Source organism: Thunnus thynnus, chromosome 1, assembly GCF_963924715.1.
Source record: "Thunnus thynnus chromosome 1, fThuThy2.1, whole genome shotgun sequence".
Taxonomy (NCBI): domain Eukaryota; kingdom Metazoa; phylum Chordata; class Actinopteri; order Scombriformes; family Scombridae; genus Thunnus; species Thunnus thynnus.
The window spans coordinates 27,541,573-27,566,776 of NC_089517.1; the positions used below are offsets into that span (position 1 = coordinate 27,541,573).

At 38.6% G+C, this 25,204-nt stretch overlaps 1 protein-coding gene and 1 long non-coding RNA gene across 2 annotated transcripts; one reads left to right on the forward strand and one right to left on the reverse strand.

The window, feature by feature from the left end:
* Window positions 1–602: 602 nt before the first annotated feature.
* LOC137189490 (uncharacterized) lies at window positions 603–3,205 on the reverse strand. Its single transcript, XR_010929648.1, has 2 exons — window positions 1,617–3,205; window positions 603–1,476 (listed from the first exon to the last, which is right to left on the reverse strand). It is a non-coding gene; the product is annotated as an uncharacterized lncRNA (long non-coding RNA).
* Window positions 3,206–7,797: 4,592 nt separating this feature from the next.
* Window positions 7,798–12,485, forward strand: LOC137189495 (calcium-binding tyrosine phosphorylation-regulated protein-like). Its single transcript, XM_067599401.1, has 3 exons — window positions 7,798–8,272; window positions 8,870–10,279; window positions 10,877–12,485. The coding sequence occupies exons 1-2, from the start codon at window positions 8,080–8,082 to the stop codon at window positions 9,220–9,222; spliced, it is 546 nt and encodes a 181-aa protein (XP_067455502.1). The 5' UTR covers window positions 7,798–8,079; the 3' UTR covers window positions 9,223–10,279; window positions 10,877–12,485.
* Window positions 12,486–25,204: the final 12,719 nt, after the last annotated feature.

The following is a 25,204-nucleotide window of genomic DNA, read 5'->3' on the forward strand; positions in this document are numbered from 1 at the left end:
AATGTGGTTGTAACATTGGGGTTAAAAATTTAACAGCAAAACTATTTTTGTCAGCTCATATTAGCTGCTGCATCAACACCACACAGTATGTTGAAATTGGGCGATTGAGCTTGATTTCTGTATTGGAGATAGGGTCGAGTCACCAAGGCATTGGATTTATACACTAGAAGACTTTGAAAAGACTTTTAAAAGACTTAAGTCTGACACCCTCTCACATCTAAAAACAATGTGTCATAAGTCACTAAGTTTACTTACAGACTAAGATTTTGCAAAGACTGGGGATCTTGCAGGGCCACTATTTGCAAGACTACAACTAAATTCATTTTGAGATTATTTCCCATCCTGCTCCTGGTGAAATTTACAAACAGAAGCTGCCCTCGTGTGTGCAGTGAAAAACCAGCCAAAAACAAAATGTAAATTAATTAATTCAGTTATTACTGACTTACTTACTTGTTACAACCACTGTGAAGAGAAACAACAGACACTACACACTGATTGTTCCTGTTATTAAGTCATTTTCATTTAACAACTCTTTTTTTACAAATAATATTTTAAGGGGTTAACATTTCTTAGATCATTTCAGCTAAGACAATCACATTTCAAAAGGTGTCGCCTTGTACTTGAAAAATGCCTTAAATTTCCAGGTTTTCCAGGATGCGTGGGAAAACTAGGTATTTTTGCAACATTAAAACAGCTACACAGTTTATACAGCTGCCCACAGAAACCACATTCAACCATTAACTATCTGGACACAGCACTTTCAGCTGCTGGATGTTGGAGTATTTCTGTTTGAAAACCCTGCAAACTCCATGAAATACAGTAGAAACAGCAGCAGCCTGGAAAATTATACAAAGGCAGAAAGCGGCAGGTTTAACTCCTCCAACTAGACTGAAATCATGTGTGAAAAAGCAGTAAATACACTGCAGACACACAGCAGCTGAAAGAAAAGGGGAGGAGGGATATTATGAGCTTTAAAGTTTCATCGGGATCATCAATATCATGTTTACAATTAGCTGATAATCATCCTGATCAGCCACCATCAGTAATCAATACAAAAACACATTATTAGACTGTAAACCATTAGGGATGTTCTTAATTATTTTATTATTATTTATTTAATTTCGACTGACTAATACTATCAGTTAAACAGTTAAAGTTGGAGTGCAGGAGTGCATTTTTGTCTCCCACTTCTGGCAGTGATTGTCTGCCACAGGCATGCAGCTCACTCTTAAGAAGGTCTGAATCTTAAGTTATCAGAGAAACAAGCTGAGTAAACGTTAGCAGCAGCTCAGCTAACAGCCCCTACTGGGCGTCCAGCGCCAGCCGAACAGCATCAGAAAAATAATGATTTTTTTACGTGAAACAGTTTTATTCAGTGTTTTCACCTGCTTTAATCACCGGGTCTGTTTGTTCCGGAGAGGAGGAGACCTCTGCAGAACATTTGGCTCGTGGTAAAAACCTGCTGAACGTCTGGATCTCAAATTGTTAGAGAAACAAGTTAAGCTAACATTAGCAGCAGCTCAGCTAGCAGCCTCTACTGGGCATCCTGTGCCTACTGAACAGCGTCAGAGAAATGCTGATTTTTAACGTGAAACTGCTTTATTCAGTGTTTTCACCTGTTTGAAACATTGGGTCCATTTATTTTGGAGAGGAGGAGCCCTCTGCAGATAATTCGGCTCCCGGTCAAAACATCCTGAACGATGAACACTGAAGTAACCCTAACCTGAAGAAACTGGTTGTATAACAAGACAACAACTCCCATGATCCCATGCTACTTCACACTGTCATCACACTCCGTCTTTTGTTATTGTATTAACTGAGAGACCACTAGCAGCTGAAATTACATATTGTGCATTTAAGCTAAGTTACTGGAGGAGTCTATAAGAGCGCGTAACGTTAAACGTTAGCCTAACCTTACTCTGCCCTGGAAGCAACATGAGGAGAACTGCACTGAGTTGCACCAGCTGTGCTTAAGTTCAAACGTAGCCTCGTTTGAACGTAAATTCTTACTTAGGCCGGAGTTTACGTGCTACTAACATTTTAAGGGTTGCACCAGCTGAAATAGTTACAACATAGGCATAAGTATAACTTAAATATTACACCTAGCCCTTAGTAGGTGTAAAGTCCTCCGTATAGTAGCAGTTGGCACGGTTAGCATGGTGCATCGTTTTGAAAGGTGGGATAACTTATACCGGCTGTTTTGCGTCGGCAACATGTTCTCCGTGATAGATTACATCCGTTGGACATTTATGATGACCTTGATTTATACTCGTGCTTTAGTTTTCCATGAGCGGAGATACAACAGATTACCGACCTTCTAGCAGCAGACCTGCAACATGACACGGACAGAAACGGTGCCCTCAGTCCTTCCCTACAAGTGTGTCTGGCTCTAAGATATTTTGCCACAGGATCATTTCAAAACTTGGTTGGTGATTCAAGTGCATAAATCTACTGTATGTAGAGCAATAAGATCAGTCGCACTATTGTTGTGTCAGCGCTTTAACGACTACGTTAAGTTTCCAACTCAGCCTGAGCAACAGAATATGATGCGTGAGAAGCTCTACCAGATAGCTGGTTTCCCCGACCTACTTGGCTGTGTAGATGGCACACACATCAGGATCAAGAGACCCAAAGACAACGAAAATTATTTTGTGAACAGGAAGGGATACCACTCAATCAACACTCAGACTGTGTGTGATGCTGACCTTGTTATCACAAATGCTGTGATCAAATGACCAGGGGCAAAGCATGACAGCTTCATCCTCAAGCAGTCTAGCCTTTGGAGAAATTTGAGGCAGGAAGATACCCTGGGAGGTTGCTGGGAGACTCAGGATATCCCCTGAGAAAATGGCTTATGACCCCATACCTAAGTCCAGCAAGTGTCAGTGAGCAGCGCTACAATTCAGCACACACAAAGACAAGAAATGTGGTGGAGCGATGCATAGCTGTTCTGAAGAACCGATGGGCCTGTTTGCAAAGAGGTTTCATCCAAACATCATTTCCTACATTATTTTTGTTGTATATTTTACAAATCTGTGTTAAAAGCAGACAAATTCTTACCAGTATAGCTTTATAGATGGTCTGGCTTTGTGTTGGTAAAGTTATGATCATGATTGATTGTTTTCAATGGATGCATTGATCTGGCTTGAAGTGCTTTTAGTCAAGTTGAAAAATAACACTTGTATAACTTTTAGCTATATTATATATATACATATATGTGTGTGTGTGTGTGTGTGTGTGTATATGTATGTATGTATGTATGTATGTGTGTGTGTGTGTGTGTGTGTGTGTACATATATTTATATATATATATATATATATATATATATATATATATATATATATATATAAATACTTTCATATTTTCATATAGGCATCTTAATGGAGACTGACAGAGCTGCAGCTGTAGCCGGTGCCTGTGTTGTCTTTCACGACATGGCAATGATGTGGAAAGTACCACTGGTGGAGGAGGGAAATACAGATGATGGGGATGACAGAGATATTCCCTTTTACAACAAGGACCTTACTGCATCCTACTTTGGATGAGCTGAAACTCAAAAGCTACATAATAGGCATGAAAAAAATGTTTATTTAATAGGCCTACTGTAAATACAACAACACAATGTTTGAAATATAAAACTGCACAAATAAATAACAATAATTTCAAAATTTCATTAAAATGAATATAATTGATATAATAATTCAGAATAAATATGATAAATCTATCATTTTTTTCAACAAGCTGTGAACAAGCTACTGCAATAAGAGGCCTACTGTAAATACAACAAAGTCTTTGAAATATGAAACTGCATAAAAAATAACACTCAATAATTTAAAAATCAAAATGAAATAATAAATATAATTAATAAATTAATTTATAATGAATTATTTTTTTCAGAATGTTTTTCTTTTTCATTCTTTCTGCAAATCCAACAGTATTAGCAATAATTATTAGTAACATAATTAGTAATAACAGAATTAGTAATAACAGTAGTAGTAATAACAGAATTAGTAACAATAGAATTAGTAAGATTTGGCCGAATTATAAGATTTGTTCATTTTTTTTACTGTCTAAAAATAATGTGACTAACAGAGGAAAGTTATTGTGTGCTGGTAAGTGTGATGGTGTATCCTTGTGCTTTTATATCTTCTTGTAATTTAAATAGTTCTAGGTTCAATTTGATCTTTTCAAGCTCAATTTTTTCTGTTTCTGCTTTGATCCTTTGATCTTGTGTGTTTCCTGTTGGAGCTTCTCAATTTCAGCAGTAAACAGGCGACATCTTAATGTGTTGACATGATCCTCTTCTGTGCTCGGAGCAGGAAGCCTCCTGTTGCCTTTAGCTGCTGGACTGATCCTCAGGGGACTGTGTAGGCTGACTGTCCACATCCAATCCAGTGAAGGTGGGCTCTGGAGGTTGGAGGGATGGTGGCAGACATGCTTCTGCAGGTGGGGGCAGAGGTTGTTCAGGAGTATGAAGGAGGGGTTGTGCTGCTGGTGGGAGAGATGCTTCCAAAACAGGCGCTGGAGCTTCTTCTGCTGTGCCACTCTCAATCCCAAATGAAATTACAATTACTGAGGGGGGAGTCGTCTCCCCCTCAGTAATTGGAAGAAAGAAAAAATTCTTTCACATCCCTGTGCTCCACTCCCTTTACACAGATGGCGCCCGTGATATCCTCCCATATTTGTTGTTTTTTTTTTATTGGTGACAAAGTTATTACATTTAGATTCCAGTGATTCTTTGCTTTGTTTATATTTTGTGAGACAGATGGCCAAATCCCTGAAACAGTACACAAACTAATGTCAACATAGTAATTTATTACACTATGTTATAGGACTAGCACTTGAAAGATTAACGTTAGACACTGACGTTATAGTGTTGGCAAGCAAATATATAGCGTTAAACAACTTTCTAATTAACAACTACTAATTTATAACAGTTTTTGCTAGTGTGGGCTATCATTATGTGTGTTACAACGTTACAATTTCATCTCAAACAGTGTACCGTTATGTTACCCTATGCTGCAGTTGAAGGTTTCACCACTCGATGTCACCATTGTTATTTTTCACTAGCTGTAGACCAAGGTTGTAAGTGAGGTAACACCTTATCATAATGTTTTGCCCGAGTTAACTCACCTTTTTTGTTGCTGTCTGGTGATAACCGTTTTTTAGCTTTTTTTTAGCTGTTAATGTCAGCCGTTTAGCCGTTTAATGTCTAATGTCTTGGCAATTGTGTAGCAAAGTGTTAAAAGACAAATGGGCACGAGCTTGTTTTTGCACACACTTAATGAGCATGACAGGTTTTAACATATAAAAATAATGTTACATTAAAAACAACAATTAATACAGTGATTGGCAACTCAAGTACTTTATTTTCTGAGACGATCGTAATGTGGTAAATTACAAAGCAATGATAATGAAAAATGCTCACCACAGATGTAATGTGACAAAGTTACAGTCTATGAACCTAACGAATAGCAATATCATTATTATTTGGTTAGTGTTAATGAAATATGAAAGCTCTTAACCCAGATTGTCAGCCCAACTGTCATCATGTTTATGTACTTTGACAACACGGTAATAAACACTGAGTCAAGGATGGTGCTTTTCCCTGATTGGTCACAGAAAGTGAAAACGTCATTTTCTGCAACAATATTTCAATTAGTGTGGACTTTATGCCAGTGTAGATAAGATGAACACTACGTCTGCGTGGTGCAACTAAACATCGACACGGATTTAAGATCAAACTAACTAGTTTCAACGTATCATTTAGTGTGGACTTTACACCCTATCTTAAGAGAGAACTTACGCACAGCTGGTGCAACAGGCCGCTGGATTTTTAACATTAACAATAGTGGAAACACTGACAGGGTTTTTCACAAGTAACTCAGCATTTAAAACTAAGGAATAGTTGCAGAGGTCAGCCACCCAATAAAACCATAGCTATATACCCGCTCAAAAAAATAGCTATAGCTGAATAGGAAAAAGCTAGCATGCAACTCTCACTATGCTAAGTGCTCATTCAAATTTCTTGCTGAAATAATAATTAAAAAGGCCTATTAGCTGTTTCTGCACCCAACTCCTATAAATGGTTAGCATTGCCCTCAAAAACCTAAATATAATTTATCATCAACAAACCATAGCAAATAGGAAATTAATGCTAACCCTGCTAGCTATGTGTTAGCGATACCCTGCTAATGCTAACGCAACATCATCAGTAGGACATAACCTAACTTAAGCTATGCAACACAACATCCATTAACTGTGATGAGCTAAGTATGCTAGTAAATGAGCCAGCAAGAAAACTATTCTTCTTCTTTTTTTGTAAGATAACATGACAATTGGCAAAAAAATATTCAAAATGTACTATATATGGATTTTGTGTTCTCCTCCAAAACCCCTCAGTCAATGTATCTTCCTCTCTATCCTGTCTTCCTTTGCGAAAGACACTTAACTACAGCTCAGATAAATGGGAAATCTGAGACACACTTACCAAAAAATAGGAGTTCCAGAACTGTTGTTTTTTGTTTTGGTTTTTTAAAAAACAAGTTAAAAAAGTTAGTTTGTAAAAAAATTTCCCAGTTCCCATTTGTTTTGAAAGCAGCATAAGGTCAAGTGAGGAAAAGGGAGAGGACTCTTTTTAAAAAATGCACAAATCATTGTTAGTTGTCATTCAGTTTACCTCATGCTTTTCCCCCCTATATGTCCATGAGAAGGCAGTGTTTTAGAACATACAGTACTGTGAAAAAGTTTTAGACACCCTAGATGTTTAGATTCTTAACCATTATGCAATACCATCAGGGAGGTGTCTGATCGGTCCCAAATTTATTCATGACATGGCAATGGCCCCAAGCATACAGCTAGAGTCATAAAGAACTATTTTCAGCAACAAGAAGAATGATGAGTCCTGCAACAGATGATATGGTACGGCCCCCACAGAGCCCTGATCTCAACATCATGGAGTCAATCTGGGATTACATGAAGAAGCACCTGAGATGGCCTAAATAATAAATCCACAGAAGAACATTCTTTCTCCAGGATTGTTACAACAACTTACTTGCAAATTACCATGAAAAACTGTGTTAAAGTGTACCGAGGAGAACTGCTGCTGTTTTAAAGGCAAAGCTGCTCACAGCAAATTGATTTCATTTAGGTTTCTGCTGTTTACTCAATGTTGCAAGAAGTTAATTGATGACTTAAAAAAAATTATAGCAATATTTCTGTAAGCATTCTCACTTTACTTTTAGCTTTTGCACAGTACTGTATGTCGTTAATATGAAAAGAGGGCTGAAATGTAATAACTTATTAATACCTTAAAGGAAATAGAAGAGATACTTCTGATACAAATAAACAATGGTATAACAAATAATAATAAATACATAAAAACTATTGATTAAATAATTACACAGGTGCTCTGCTAAAAGGTGTAGCAGCAAAAATAATTATTTATAGTAATCATAATAATAATGATAACACTCGGCAGCCCCACCCCTACATTTGGGGCATATTCTATTGCATAGAAGCCAAAATGTGTCTGTTGGTGGGTTATGAGGTCACAAAATTAACAGGGTTCATCCTCTGAGTAGCATGAATGTGCTTGCCAAATTTCACGGAAATGCAGCCAATAGTTTTTGAGATATGTTGCCTTGAAATGTTGAACAAAGGTTGGACCAAAGGATAGACCGACATGGCAATCCTCAGCCCCACTTGCCAGTGGGGAATTATCAACACTGATTCAATGTCTGTCTTGAAAAAAGCAAGGAATCATCAACATTGACTCAATATTATTTAGCCTGGAATATTCAACCTCAACACTGTGATGGAATTTCAATGTTGAATCAATGTCACCTTGGTATAACTTTAAGGTGGCTAAAAAGTGTAATACAGTCAATGATGTAAACATTCTAAAAAATTCAGTAACCTATGACTCAATAAATAGAACTCAGAACACAAATGATGTCAGAGCCTTCTATGACCTAACAAAGGCTTTCTGCTGGAGGGGGTACAAGCCAGTAAAGCTTAGTTCACATTTAAGAGTCTAACATTACTGTAGGAAAGAGTACTTTCGAAGAGACGTAAGGATGACTTCCCACAATTTGTGCCCGTACGGACTGAAGAGCTTGTTGGAGTGTATTACCAGAGCAGCACTGCTATCTCAACCTGGTGATAATCCCGACTTTTTATTTGAGTATTTATCAGAGCTGATCAACTTCAGAAGATGTCACCCTGAAGATGATCCCAAGATTGTTTCCTTCAACTACCAAGAGATGTGGGGTAAGCTACTGTTCAAAAATATATAATATAATCCTTATTTATTTCATAATTTGTAATAATTAATTACACAGCAAGCTAACCTGATCAAGGACTTTTTCATAGATTAGTCAAGTAATGTTAGCTTACGGTTTAGATGCAGCCAATCAGCCAAATACTTCACCCATTGCAACATAGTAATTTTTGAAGTGGTGAATAAAATTAATATTCTTGCAATATTTATAACAAACAATCAGATACTTACATTTAAGTTTTGTTTAACTTATATGTGGGCCAGTTTAGAATCTTGTTAGTGAGGGTTTATACATTTTGTAGTCGTAGTCATGACAACATTTAAACTGCTGCATTTGTTGTTTACACATAAAATTTCAGACTCCGTTCACACAAAACAACCTGCTTCAACTTTCAAACATATCAAAAACACTTTATCAATTTTAATCCAAGGCTAGTTAAAGTATTGGCACAAACTGAATGGATTTAGATCAGAATTAAAGGCAGAATTAAGACATCACTGCAAATAATATATAATAAAAAAAGATCATTGAATTCTATCTCTTGTGGCACACAATCTCATGTCATTTTGTAAATTGCCCTTTCCAGAGAACAAGTTCCTGGGAACGAAAAAAGCGTCAAAGACTCCAATCACCGCGTCTGCAGCAGCACCACAAGTTCCATCGCAGGCCCAGGTAGAAGAGACTTTGAAGGAGCTGTACTTGGATTTGGCATCTTCTACTGATGGAAACGTAAAAAAACCTCAAAAGGAGAGAATGCCAACCAACAAAACTTCAGGAAAGGACAAGAAGCCCTCTGCATCTCCCATGTATCCCACACCGACACCGCCTCCCCGTGTGGGAAGACAACATGGGAAGAATGTACCACCACCTTTCCTTGTTGTAAAGGGAGAAAGGAAGCCTGCACCCCCCCCCCCGCGATTTCAGCATGAAGACACGTAGAGTGTCCTCAGTGAAGGTTCCTATTCAACAGGAGAGTAAAGGAACCTGTGAAGATGTCAGGAAAACGCCACAAACACGCCGGCGCACACTAACACCAATTCCAGCCAAATCTTCAGAACCGGAGAAGGTTTCAGTGTCAGTATCCAGAGTGGCCAGTAAACCTGCCAAACCTTCCAGTGTTCCCATACCAATAGTGACACACAAGCTTGTTCTCCCACCTATTCCACAGAGGAAAAAACAAGATGGCCAGGTATCTGTGGTCCAGGGCAAGGCTGCGCCCACTAAACCCAGGAAAAGTTCACCAATGAACAGGGAGGTGATGCCAGACGAGACCAGCAGCAGGCCTCCAGTACGCAAAGCACGGGGGCCACTAAAGGCAAAGGCAAAAGCAGTACCAAAAATAGCTCCTGTACCTGGACCAGAGAGCACTAAAGAACCAGGACCAGAGAGGCCCAGAGAGACCACACCTGCCCCACCTACTGATCCGAAGCCAGAGAAGAAGAGGATACGTCCTGACACGGCACCAGAGAAAACCAGAGCACCGAGAATTCTGCGGCCACTGAGGGCAAGGGTAAAGCCGGTGGAAAACAGGACTGTAGAGGGTATTCAGGGTACAGCCTTCGGTAGACCAGGCTCTAGTACTTTTACTAACACTCACCCTCATTTGGCGCATGTGGTCCATATAATAAGATATAGACGGATGCAGATTAGATCCTCTTCTCAGGGTCACAGTGGTCCCTCATTAAGTTAACCACACCACTATTAAATATAAGGAGGTTTCCCAAATAGAGTAATTCCACTAGTGCCCCCATAGTGAGAGTCTAACATTACTGTAGGAAAGAGTACTTTCGAAGAGACGTAAAGATGACTTCCCACAATTTGTGCCCTTACGGACTGAAGAGCTTGTTGGAGTGTATTACCAGAGCAGCACTGCTATCTCAACCTGGTGATAATCCCGACTTTTTATTCGAGTATTTATCAGAGCTGGTCAACTTCAGAAGATGTCACCCTGACGATGATCCCAAGATTGTTTCCTTCAACTACCAAGAGATGTGGGGTAAGCTACTGTTCAAAAATATATAATATAATCCTTATTTATTTCATAATTTGTAATAATTAATTACACAGCAAGCTAACCTGATCAAGGACTTTTTCATAGATTAGTCAAGTGATGTTATCTTAAGGTTTTGATGCAGCCAATCAGCCAAATACTTCACCCATTGCAACACAGTAATTTTTGAAGTGGTGAATAAAATTAATATTCTTGCAATATTTAAAGCAAACAATCAGATACTTACATTTAAGTTTTGTTTAACTTATGTGTGGGCCAGTTTAGAATCTTGTTAGTGAGGGTTTATACATTTTGTAGTCGTAGTCATGACAACATTTAAACTGTTACATTTGTTGTTTACACATAAAATTTCAGACTCCGTTCACACAAAACAACCTGCTTCAACTTTCAAACATATCAAAAACAGTTCATCAATTTTAATCCAAGGCTAGTTAAAGTATTGGCACAGACTGAATGGATTTAGATCAGAATTAAAGGCAGAATTAAGACATCACTGCAAATAATATATAATAAAAAAAGATCATTGAATTCTATCTCTTGTGGCACACAATCTCATGTCATTTTGTAAATTGCCCTTTCCAGAGAACAAGTTCCTGGGAACAAAAAAAGTGTCAAAGACTCCAATCACCGCGTCTGCAGCAGCACTACAAGTTCCATCGCAGGCTGAGGTAGAAGAGACTTTGAAGGAGCTGTACTTGGATTTGGCATCTTCTACTGATGGAAACGTTGTAAAACAACATCAAAAGGAGAGAATGCCAACCAACAAAACTTCAGGAAAGGACAAGAAGCCCTCTGCATCTCCCATGTATCCCACCTCCTCGTGTGGGAAGACAACATGGGATGAATGTACCACCACCTTTCCTTGTTGTAAAGGGAGAAAGGAAGCCTGCACCACCCCCCCGCGATGTCAGCATGAAGACACGTAGAGTGTCCTCAGTGAAGGTTCCTATTAAACAGGAGAGTAAAGGAACCTGTGAAGATGTCAGGAAAACGCCACAAACACGCGCACACTAACACTAATTCGAGCCAAATCTTCAGAACCGGAGAAGGTTTCAGTGTCAGAATCCAGAGTGGCCAGTAAACCTGCCAAACCTTCCAGTGTTCCCGTACCAATAGTGACACACAAGCTTGTTCTCCCACCTATTCCACAGAGGAAAAAACAAGATGGCCAAGTATCTGTGGTCCAGGGCAAGGCTGCGCCCACTAAACCCAGGAAAAGTTCACCAATGAACAGGGAGGTGATGCCAGACGAGACCAGCAGCAGGCCTCCAGTACGCAAAGCACGGGGGCCACTAAAGGCAAAGGCAAAAGCAGTACCAAAAACAGCTCCTGTACCTGGACCAGAGAGCACTAAAGAACCAGGACCAGAGAGGCCCAGAGAGACCACACCTGCCCCACCTACTGATCCGAAGCCAGAGAAGAAGAGGATACGTCCTGACACGGCACCAGAGAAAACCAGAGTAATTTTGCGGCCACTGAGGGCAAGGGTAAAGCCGGTGGAAAACAGGACTGCAGAGGGTATTCAGGGTACAGCCTTCGGTAGACCAGGCTCTAGTACTTTTACTAACACTTACCCTCATTTGGTGCATGTGGTCCATATAATAAGATATAGACGGATGCAGATTAGATCCTCTTCTCAGGGTCACAGTGGTCCCTCATTAAGTTAACCACACCACTATTAAATATAAGGAGGTTTCCCAAATAGAATAATTCCACTAGTGACCCCATGGTGATTTTGAAATGCTTGAAATTCAGCCCCGACCTAATTTCTGTCATGCTGCCCACCAGGTACCCATCAGCCTTGGAAGGGGGTCCCCTCTTGTGTGATCCTTCTCAAGGTTTCTTCCCCCTCTACCTGTTAAAGGGTTTTGGAGGGAGTTTTTCCTTGCCCACTTGAGGGGGGGGCCTTATCATGTGGGTTTAATGTAACATAATTAAATGTTAAATTCGAGGTGGTCAAGGGCGTAAGTTAGGGTTAAGGTTGTGTACACACACACACACACATATACATACATACATATATTCATGAGTATACAAATACACATACATCATATGGGTTAAATTTGTTAAATGTGTTAGATGAGTCTGGTCGAGTTGGCGAAAGTTTGGTTTCACAAGGTGATGGTGGGGGATGCATATACATATATATGCTATATAAAACTGTTAAAATCAATAAAATACCTTAAATAGATTCCACAGTTGTGATATTTTATTATTACTGAGAACAAACCTTAAAACAATGTGAACTCTCACCTGTAAGTCATAGCTCTTTGCCAGCAGCAAGATGGCAATTGATGTAGATTCATTATTTATGAATTATTTGTTTCTATAGGCGGATGGTTCTGCCCAATTTACTGACTGAGAAAAAGACATTTCCCGTCTAAACTTGATTTAATTTAAATAACTGGCTAAGAAGTTAAATTGTCCCACAAAAAAGAAAAGATTAAAGTCAAAAAATGAATACAGATTTGCGTGGGAGAACAGTTCTTCTTTCTAACCCCATTAATCATATTAATCTTATTAATACCTGGTAAAGACACTGAATAAAGCACGTTAAAAATCAGTATTTCTCTCATGCTGTTCCGCGGACACAGGACATGTGGATGGGCCGTGAGTCAAACTACCGCAGTTTGCTCGGCTTGTTTTGACAACTTAAGAACCAGACATTCAGGAGGATTTTAACGGGAGCTGAATTATCCACAGAGGTCTCCTCCTCCCGAAAACAAACTTACAATAAAAAAGTGGTAAAAACACTGAATGAAACAGTTTCATGTTAAAAATCAGTGTTTCTCTGACGGACATCGGATGTCCGGATGGGCTGCTGATAACGTTTTCTCAGCTTGTTTCTCTGATAATTTAAGATACGGACGTTCAGGAGGTTTTTTTGGAGCCAGATTATCAGCAGGGGACTCCTCTGCCCCAAAACAAATTTACACATGGATTAAAACCGGTAAAAACACCGAATAAAGCAGTTTTATGTAAAAAATCAGTGTTGTGCAGGTGTACTCTTTGGAAGAGGGGGTATGACGCCATTGAGAAGTGACAAAATGAAATGGACCGTTACCTTGATTAAAATCACGGATTTCTCTGGGTTTGAAAATTGTTGGAAATATTTGGGATATTGTAAGTACACAACTGAACAAAATATATAAAATAGGTCTAGTTGTTTTTTAGACATTTCAATGTGGAATAGTTCCATATTATCCCAGACAGCAGACCAACACTGAATCAATGTTGATTGATCAACGAAACTATCATTGAATCAATGTTGAAATTTAACTCTAACTCAAAGTAAATAAAACATCCTTCAATCAGACATTAATTAACATGCAATTTTATTTATTTGTGCCCCACATCCTGTTTGAACAGGAAATAACATCACATTCAGGAAAGCAAGAGGCTCTCAAAATGTCATTTCATTCATTCAAAATGTATAGAGCTTAGAATCTTAAAATACAACTTATATGATAAGTTAGATGACAAAATGACTTAAACAATTAGATGGGAATGTTAATTCTGAATTTATTAAAGCATAATCCGCATGATGCACTAAAGTTTGAATGTCATAAATTCTTGTGAAAATGAAGTGCGTGGACACAGCTTTCTTTGCAGCTGTTATTTCCAAGAGAAAAGCCTGGAAAATCATAACATATGCAAAAAGCAAGAGAAGTAAATGCAAATGGAAGCTTGCCAATATTTAGAGCTTAAAATACAATTTATGTATTACAGATTATGATAAATTGGGTGACACACTGACTTAAAACATTCCTATCTATCAGCACAATGCCCTTAACAGTGCACAAAAATTGAAAAGTCATAAATTCATATGAAGTTTAAGTGCAGAGACACCTTTTTTCTACAGCTCTATTTGCCAGGAGAAGAGCCTAGAAAACTATGACAACATATACCAAATGCAAACTCACCCACAAAGACAGAAACACCACAGTACTACAGACTCAGATATTACCATAGTTCAACACTGTTCAGGACTTGATACTTTCCAAGGACTGAGGATACTCTCCTGAGGCCAAAGGGTGGCCTTAACCCTCATTAAATGTCCCCTGTTCAGGGGCATAACAAAGCCATTTTTTGCACTGTCACAGCAAAGACAAACTCTGAGGCCTCCTTTTTCTCTGCTTTCACTTTCGTAAGGCTAGAATAAAAAAACAGGAAATTAGAACTGCACAGTGTGTATGGGGTGTGTCAGTTGCAGAGAATTATTAGTGCTGAATTCACATGTCTGAATATCTGTTGTAATATTCTGATTATACTGAAAGAAAATTCTATCAGGATTTGAGTTTTTTTCTCATTTCATGCATTTATTTACATTACTAGATTGCTCTGATCACATTATATTTGCAAAACATAAATATATTGAATATTACAAGGTATTCCCACTAAAACACATGTAATACGTGGCTTATTTTCTATTTAATTACAGTCTAAAGCTGGCAAAGTGTCTTGCTTTGGTTTGTCTGTTGGCATGACCAAGTTATGATAGACAGAAGGTGGGTCCATAATATTTGGAAATGTGACCAATTATGTGTAATTAATTTGCCACAAAATCAAGTACTAGTGTAACTTGAAATTTGATAACATGTTTATTTTGAAGTTAAATTCAAATTTAAGACTATTTGACTTGATATAGACATTTTCCTTTTAAAGACCTGAAGACACACTGGTGGACTGAATGGAAAAGCAAGGTAAAATCCAACTTGGTTCCATGTCTGTAGCTACTACAGTCCTTTAGATATGGCACTTGGTATGGGGCCCAAACAGTGATCCATTGGCGCTAGAGGGAAGGTCACAGAGTCACCAACATTGACAGGATTCACCCTGTAGGCAACATTAATGTTTACACAAAATTTCATTGCAATCTACCAAATAGATTTTGAGATATATCAGTCTTGACCTTACTGCTGACAAACAGACTGACGTGCAGGGTTCCAAGCAGACCAAAAACTTTTGCAAATAAAATTTATGGGATGGAAAATATTTTAAGAAAAAGAAAAAACTGAAATCATACTGTAATTGCAGCCAAAACTGAAATCATACCACAATTGCCCTTTTTCTCCATTCTCCACTGACAGTGAATGCAGTTTTTTGTTTATGCGTATCTTTCAGTTTCTTCCCTGCACAGTTCATCTGAGAGGCCAGCTGATACTCAGGGGCATATTGGCATAGAACATGAATAGGTTACAAAAAATGCCATGCAGGTACATGGGAATATATTTTACTTGCTAGACAATATTCAAAACAATATTTGTCTAATATGTGGTGAATAAAAAACTTGCTTTTCTTAAAAAACTTTAGATTTAAATTACCATCACACATCTGCCATCTTCACTCTGACGATCTGCTAAGCTTCTTCCAACTTGGTCTTTCAGAGAAGCTGGCACTGCCTGGCTCTTTTACCGCAACAAAAGATGTGTTTTATCATTTAAGTGAATTAGTAAAACCCCCGTCACCCCCACCTATATTGATATGGTCATTCACATACAATTTCTCAAGTGAGTGGCTTGCCATTTGTGGAGTTTCCAGCATTCTTACATAAAATGTAGCACTTCACATCTTGGTAAAGGAGCTCAAAACTAGCAGGGCTTGCAGTGACTGAATGGATAGCAATCTCTAAATTTTTACATAAATAAATGTTCACTATGTAAAAAAAATTTTTAATTTTTTTTACAAAGACTATTTTTTGGCATTTCTGATTTATTTGATATTGAGAGTGAAGAGAGACAGGAAAGGCAGAGGAGAGAGAAGGGATGACATGCAGCAAAGGGCCTGGGCTGTATTTGAACCCAGGCCGCTGTGGTAAGGACTCAGCCTTTATACATGGTATGCATAATCTACAAGGTGAGCTACCGGGCACCCCCACTACCTAAAGTGAGAGAGCCAAACCACAGCCACTGACTACAGTGGGATGAAAAAGAGCATATCAGTCTTTTAAGCATCAGGGGCCAGATTTAAAATATATAGAGGTAAATGGACTATTACTATGATTGTTAATCAGCCCAGTGTTTAAAATGAAAACATTATAAGCAGACATGCAGTCAATGGCTGTGAAATATAACATTTTCTATAGATTTCCACTAGCATAAAGTCATTGTGGTGTTGATTGGTTGTGTAGCACTCGGCTTCTAACACTACTATTTAGTAAGGATTTTAATAATGTTGGAACAGAATCAGAGGATACCAGATTCGAACAGGAGGCAGAAATGGTTATTTGCAACATTAAATGACCACATGAGACAAGAAGCTGCAAACTGGTACCTTGTAATATCTTTTTTTTTAAATAAACAAAATAAATAAAAAAAATAAAATAACTTTAAGTGCAGTTAATAGTTCAATTCCACAAAGTCAGTTTCTCAGTTTCAATTTAGCAACAAATTATTTCTTCTGTCACTTTTTCTTTTGGTTTTGAACCACTGAGTTCTTTTCAACTACTTGTCTGTTTTGACTGGGTGCACCCTTCTATAGGTAAACTAAATTCTCAATATCTGGATCCAAGGTTAGTTAGGTAACAATATCAGAACCATATCCTGTTCAATATTATCACTTCACAACACTCTTCAACCTTGCAACAGTTCACCATTCACTGCTCTAGCAATAACAAAATCACTTTAACCAAGGCACAATAATACACCATATCAATAGTATGAATACTTAGTCCACTCATTTAAACCAGTGCTGGTTATGGCTCGGTCCTTCCACAGGCACAGGGAATGCGTTTGAAGAAGAATGAAGAAGGTAAGCGTCTTTTCCAAATCAAGTCAAAAAATGAAGAGTAAAGTCAGAGTCTGGGATTTTGGATTGTGCAAGTGGGGCTGGGGGTTGAGCATGAAAGTGGTGCTGGCCTTGTGCAGTTAACATGTTTACCCTACCGCCGTGGCAGGAGAGAGGTAAGGTTGACAGTTCTCGGCTCTGGGCTCTCGGTTCAGGGATCTTCAATCCAGGGATCTAATGGTCTTGTCTGGTTTGGCTCACCATCAACTTCAAATCAACTCAAAAAACCTGACTTACAGTCATTGACACGGCCAGAAATGATCATTAATCAATTGCCATTCTGATTTGTCAGGAATGATTAATTCCTTAAACCTCAACAAAATATATACATATAATGTAAAAAATCAACACATTTTAAATAACCTTTACAGTAAATGAATTTCTGAGTAAAATGAACTAAATAACTATTTTTTATCTTAACCTGGTATTTTTAAATTAAAACAATATTACATGAATTACAGACCAACAGTGTGAACTTTACACTCTATATTCTTGGGTGATTCTTCAATTCGGGGCACTTTTGACTTTTGGAGTTTTGAAAAAATAATGTTCTTTAATCTCTGTTTTTTCTATTTCAAAAGGTTTATCAATTGGTCTGGAACAAAGATCTTAGCATAGCTTTGATTGTACTTCATGATAATTTTGATATTATGATGCTCTTTTCAAAGTTGTCACAGCAAAATGTCATTACCATCACAAAAACAAAACAGTGATTTTAATACAAAATGATTTGACAAGCAAAGTTTTCACAATCATTCCAATAAGTACAAAACATGCTCTTTAAGAATTATGTTCTAAATATTTGTAAGTACATTTAAAATACATTTTAACAACATGTTCTCACAAACTTTTTAATATATTGCCTTGTCTCAACAATGAAATATTGCGTAATAATCAGAATATTTGAATTGCAATGTATATTTTTTCAGAAAATGCAAATTTAGACTTTTAAACATTACCACAATGATTGAGGTAAAACCCAAGTTAACAAAAAAGTAATATTTTCTATAAAAAAATGTCTTGTGACGGTAATGACAATGTATTCCGGTAATGACAACATGTTTTGGTAATGACATAAAAATTAACACTGGTGTTTTTTGTTGTTTTTACAACTAATGAAAGATAAAGAAAATACTACTTTTTAAAAAGAACACCTTTTGAACACTTAACCTTCCATTAAAACGAATCACTTGGTAAACTACCACAGCATTGCTTATGTAATATCTTCTTTGGGCCAGCTGGCTCATTTCTGACATAAAAAAGGATCAAACAAGAGAATTGGCATGCTCAACTCAAATGTCCCATATGATGGGTGCCAATCCAAAAATGATAAAATGGAAAATAAAGTTTTCAGCACTCTCAAATAAGTGTGTAGCATTTTAATTCATGCACAGCAACAGTGGCGTGACCCATATTAAACAACAGTCAGGGACCTGCCGGTGATTATCAACCAGCTTATACAAATCATCAGAACAATGTCATTGAAAGACAAATACTAGTACGAAATACAGTAGAGTAAGAAAAATAGTATTTAAGTCAGTAAAAAACATATATCACATTCTGTGACTGCAACAACCACATAAGTAACCAATTGATTTTACACACTAGCAATAAGAAAATGCACTTAACAATATAAAAACTCATCATGTGCAGAACCTCAATAGCAGAATTAAAGTGTCTGGCTTCATTTTTTAGCACTTTTTTTTAATTAACAGCACTCAAATATCACTTTGTAAAAAGATATTTTGACAGTTTAGAGTGTGCTACCAATATAAACCTTAGACACAAGTTTGTCTCATTCTCATTCTCATTCACATTCTCTGGTAGCCTCATGTGCCTTTTTGTGACAGGCTGGGGCTCTGGGACAAGACCAAGCAGATCATGTGGCTGATACCACAGGACATCATCTTTCATAGGCCAAAAGAAACGGTTCTTGCTAATGATGCTCATTGTTTTCACAAGGGTACAACCTGCTGCATCTACATCCTGAATGATGCCTGGATACACATCTTGGTCATATTGAATGGCACACCATTGTCCTATCAGTTGATCTGTGATCTCTGAAATGGGGACAAGTGTTGATGGCTGTATGTCCATCTCAGGTGGCTGCAGATCCAGGGGTGATCCTTCCTGGCTTGTAGTTGGCTCATCTCGCTGAATGGCCACTGTCTGTGGGCCATAGCACTTGCACTCCTCTGGAGCTGAACAGAAACAGCTGAGTACTCGCCACTTGATGTGACCTGGATTGTTGGTGAAAATCTGTACAAAAATTAAAACAATTGGATGTTACTGAATATGCTACATTCACAGAGTACATAAAGACTAATTTAATAAATAAATATTATAATATAATATATAAAATACTCCACCTGATGTATTTTCATTGTTCCATGAACTGTTTCCAGTTGATTTGGTAGCAAGGCATCCTTTGCTGAAATGTCTTCTTCAGTGACATGGAAGAGCTTGATCTTTGATTGCTCCTTCGACAGGACATCGAAGAGGATCTCACCACTTGGTATATCTATTCCACGGGCAACAATAGCATCAGCATTTCGTTTTATTGCTGCCCCAACTCCATCCGCAGGCCCTTTGCCATGCCCGGCCTCCAAAAAGTTCCAGGTCACCCTGTTGAACCCAAACCTAAAGGGCATTGTGGAGAGTAAATAAAAATTCTTCTTGGATCGGTACTGGGTTGTAGGGCCGTCACTTATGACATGCAGGGTTGTTGCAGAGGGGTTCTGTTCCTTCAAGTGGGAGAGCACAGGAGAGAGATGTGCCCATATAGCTGAAGGATCATGCCTCATTGATGAGGAAACCGAACACAATGACGATATCCCTTTTCCTGTGTAGGCAACTCCAGTGTGAAGGGATGCTTGCTTGTGTGAGTCGCCAAAATGTACGGCTTGAATCTCAGATGCGTATTTGCAAAGATAATTCTCAGCAAAATCCACTTGAAGAATAATCTCACTCTGCCCAACATTTTCTTTCAGACGACTCAGCGTGGTGTACTGATGGCGGATGTTGAAGACATGTCTTGCAAACCTCTCTTTTAAAGCAGTTGTGTAGTCTTCCAAAAGAGATTGAAGGGTACCATATATCCGCTCCTTTGTTGTTAAGTGTACATTGAACTTGTGTTTTGTTCCATCTTTGTTTGTCTTCTCACGTTCTTCAACTTTATTTTTCCAGTTAAACCAATAGGTCTGTAAGCCAGGATCAAATTCACCAGTTTGCAGCTCTTTTGCTTTGCAGAGGTTACACTCTCTGTATGCACATTCTTTTGTTGGCTTTTCACAGCATAAGGTCTCCATCATCCTGTCAGGGTTTTTGCTTTGTATCACTCTATGATACGCTAGCTTGTCAGCCATAAACTGCACATTGGCATGTATTTTGCATAAGCAGGTATCTCTGTCGCGTGAAGTAGGTGTCACAACCCAAAAAGGTCGGTTTTTGCAAAACTCTGTATATGACAGCTTCAACAGTGGACTTTCCATTTTGAACTTCAGATAAAGGTTGTGAAGTGTGTCATTTAGAAAACGCTTCTGCTTTTTCACCTTCTGTCGGGTGAGTGTCTCCCTTTTCCCTGTTGTTGCTCTGCTGTTATCGTCTTGTTCCAAGAATATCTTAATTCTCTCAGTGGTATCCACGCTGATTATGTTTTTGTAGGGTTTCCTATGAAAGTGAAGACCAGCAGGCCGTTCGCTGTTTTTCCGCATCATCTTGGCTGAGAAACCAAGTTGGTTTTGCGCTTCTTTCACCAAGTGGTACTTCTTTAGAATCTTCAAAGCCAGAATCTTTGACACTACTTGTTTTTCTTTTGTGCCAGAATCCTTATATTTTTTTCTCAGCTGAGAAAGCACTACATTCTGAAACAGTAGTGTTCTTCGAAGGGCCTTCGGTTTTAGCTGCATTTGTTGCTTTAATTTCATTTTGGGGGATTCTGAAATTTTCAGCTTCTCGGAGAGCCTTTGATATCTCTTTTTATACTTCTCAACCTTTCTCAGACCATGTTCAAGCTTCAGATGGTACTCAGCAAGGTCACGGTAAGCTTTTGCCCTATTTGCTCTCACTTTTTTCCGTCCTCTCATATGACTTGGGGTTTTATGATGAGAACTGTCAGAAACATCAGGTGAAGCTTCAAGAATGGGTACTTCATTCTCATGTTCTTCCTGACCTATAGGAGATATGGGGGGGGTGTTTTCAGTTATATAACTTTGTATCTTCTCTCTGTTCTTATCACTGGCCCTTTTGTTTCTTTGGTTAACTTTCCACTGACGTCTCCTGCATCTTTGTTCCCTCTTTGATAATTGTGATATGGCTTTCAATTTTCCTGTCTCTTTTCTTTTTTTGTATCTCTCTTTTTCTCTTTCAAGACATTGCTGATATTTCTCAGGATCTTCCTTGATTTTGTCTCTGTATTTTTTTGACCGTTGAGCTGGTTTAGCTGGGGCCATGTTGACATCTTCAAACAAAAATGTAAATAATGGTAGGTCACTGTTCAATTATGTATCATAGTAAAGTAGTAAATAGTAAATTAAGCTAATATATTCTAGTTATAAGGTAATAAACAGATAAATTGTCATTACCATCACTGATTGTCATTACCATCACAGTCACTTGTGTGATGGTAATGACACGTGATGGTAATGACAATTTTCACTCTTTGCAGAAAATTTTAGCTAAGTTTTAGACTTGCTAAGCTAACTGGTTAGCTAGCATACAATGTACACTGAATATATGTAAATAAAGTGAAATTTCCCATTAATGAATTAAAATACACAAATGGTAACTTGTTTGGTAATGACGCCTAATAAACATACTCTCAGATCAGGATGTATAAAACACCAAATTACTTACATATATGGGCATAAAAAAATCAGACCTCTGCCTCATGTCAGTTTTAGTTTATTTAAGCTCTACAACAGTCGGCTAATTGCACTGTTCAGCACTAAATGCTAATTTTTATTAGGTCTAGGCTCATTCACTTGAGCTAGCCAGCTTAGCCTAGCATCGTGTGGCGCAGCATTTAATTGTTTACTTTTACTACTACTCACCAATTCCGGAGTTCCTCTGTGTCACTCGGCAGGTTTCAGTGAGCAGCCTCTCACACACACACCTCTACGAGCTTACAACAAAGTACAGGCTGTTACTGTTTTGTTTTAACAACATTATTTGGTGTTTTTACTGTTTTATCTGAGTTATATTTTTACCGTTCAGCAGCACGTTGTGTAGCTTGCCTGCGGTGCTGTGCACCTGCACTCTGATTGGCTGAAGCACTTCTGTGTTGTTAACCCTTTGTGACCCGGGTTACAGTTGCATAACCACAGCAACTGGTTCCATATTTTTTGCACTGTCATGTTAAAGTTCATTGTCAAGTTCATTGTTTTAGATGTCTGTGGTAAGAGCCCTACCAGCAGGTAAAAGTTGTTGAAAACAGAGCTCAAGGTGATGCATATCTTTCTCCTGGCTGAGGGCAGCTGCCACATCAGGAGAATGAAGAAGGCCATGTTGGGCACCAGCAGCAGAGGGTCCCGGAACTTAGTTATCAAAGGCAAAAAACACAATACATGTGATATTTACGATTGATTACTTAAGTCAATGCAGCAGTTTGTCTCTTGCCTGTTTACTGGAGCCTACAACTTCCTAGAGGTCAAGCAAAAGTGCAGTAGAACAGATAGCTGTGGCCTCTGACTGTGGCAAATATCAGTGACAAAGTGACAATAACCATTTGTTATTCCATTGTGGAATCTCTGTCTGTATGTATGTATGTGGGTTTGTCTATCACGTATCTCGAGAACCGTTCATCCGGTCGACTTCATACCTAGCAGGTGGATTGCTGGGTAAACGAGGAAGTGCAATGTTGATGTGTGAAGTTGTCTGGATGAGTGGTTCTCGAGAAACATATAACAAACACCTCATAAATAACGTTGATTTGCTTCTTCTTCTACCCATGGGGTCAACAAACTTAAATACTGACAGTGCCAGTCTGCCATTGCAACCCACATTGTGGTCGGAGATGGGACTACACCCATAGCAATAAGAACTACCATAGAGAATTTATTGAAAAAGTTTAGAGAGTTATGTATGTTCACAACATAGTGCAGGATGTCTCAGGAACCTTTTGAACAGACACTACAGTTCATCTGATCAACTCCAGCTCAACTCAAAATTGTACGCATGTGAGGCGTTTGGTAAATTAGTAACAATTACCAAATTGTAACATCTACCAATAGCCTGCATACGAGGTGTTTAGGGAACATGGGTAAATTATAGTGTTTACTGATAGACTGCATGTGAGGCTTTTAGAGAATATGGGTAAATTATAGGCTGTGTTCGAAATCGCATACTAACGTACTACTCATACTAAGTATGACGTCAAATTGAGTATGTAGTGCGTTCCAACTGCATAGTATGTGGATTTTGTGTATGCAAGAAATACCCGGATGTATACTACATTAGCAAGAATTTCTGAGTATGCGGCGTGAGCTTACTGGACATACTCAACTGCCCCACAATGCATTGCGAGGAGATGAGCCAGGCTAAAAGCTGTTGTAATTTTCGCTGTAAGACTGTTAATATGTCACTTCATTAAGATTTAATATTTTTTCAGGCGAGAAAGTAACCATTTAGATTAACAATATGGGGTCAAGTTATCCAAATAACGCCTGTTCGTACATTTGCTCTGTTTTCGGAGATGTGAGGAGCCGCTGGCCGGGATCAGCCGGTCATCTCAGCTGCTAGCCGTGCTTTTCGCTGACCGTGCGAGAACGGCCACCATCTGCATCCGAGCCAAGGACAGAAAGACAGACTACACACACACCCTGCTCGCTTTCTGAAGCGACCAAGTAAGAGGCATAAGTCTGGGCAGAGGCAGTGTTAGTTGTGTGTTCTTTTCAGCATCAGTTGCTGTTGTTTAGCATTTAGCTTTTTAGCTTTATTGCTATTGTTTTGTTGTGTGAGTTGACAGACCGCCGAGTCCATTTTTCTCTGCTTTACTCTTAGGAGTATTTTAAGTTTGCTGCCTGTTTAGTTGTGTTCACCACGCTAGACTGTTTTGTGTTTGTCCCGCTCGGGACTACCGTGTGTTTGTGTCATTGTGAGTGAGAAAGTAAGTTGCTTTGTCGATCAGAAACCAGACAACGTGCGTCACAGACTGCCGTCTGTATGTGCGCTCTCTGTGGACAAAGGAACTGCTTCTCTCCCTCTCATGATCGCTTTCTCTCCTTCTTCCCTCTCTTTTGACTAACACATATACGCGCGCACACACACATGCATACACACACCAACATCTTTTTGCACATCTGATGGTCAGATAACGTCGGACAAAGCTTTGCTTTGTCTTTCCTTATCCGCCATCAGACTTGTGTGTTTTTCACGGAATTGGGTGAGTGTAAGACGCCTACTACAAGGCGGCACCATCTTGCTTCTGTCTGACCAAGACCCCACCATACTTCCGCCATTCGGTTCTCGTGTGACGTGACTTCCTCCCATAGTCATGTCCACGTCACAGACCGACAACGTCATCACGTCAGGCCCTGTCGCCATCTTGTCGCACACACACACACGCACGCATTCCCCTGCATGTGTTCAACCCTGTACATAGCTGGTGTTTGTTTGGTAGAATTAGATTTTAGAATAGTTGTTTATTGAATGAAGAATTTGTTAACTTTGTTAATTTTGCTAAGTTTAATAAACACTGTTATATCTTTAAAAAGAAGTTCTTTTGTCATTATTGTGTGTAACATGTTGTGAAAAGTGGCTGATTGAAGGAGTCAGAGCTCAAATTCACCCTTCTTTATTTACCCTTGAATGTTGATCTCTTAGATATTAACATTCTAGGTGAACTCCCATTTATGAGACTACCTTGTTTGGTTATTGGTCCTGGTTTCCGGGTGGTGCCCCGTATTTGTTAATTCATATTAATAATTCTATTAATTGTTATAATTAGTTAATGCAAATAATCAACTGTGTTCCTCACAGATCCAACAGTTGGTGCCCGAATTATTGATTAAGATTAACAATATCTTGAATTATTGCTAATAACCAAACACACTGCCGGTCCCAACAGGAGCATCGGTAAATTGTAGCATCTACCAATAGTCTGCATGAGAGGCATTCAGGGGAGGG

Excerpts from the sequence above, each read along its gene's own strand:
- LOC137189495 (XM_067599401.1), top strand. The coding sequence starts at position 8,080 with ATGACTTCCCACAATTTGTGCCCGTACGGACTGAAGAGCTTGTTGGAG. Across the intron at positions 8,273-8,869 it reads CAACTACCAAGAGATGTGGG|AGAACAAGTTCCTGGGAACG; the intron begins GTAAGCTACTGT and ends TGCCCTTTCCAG.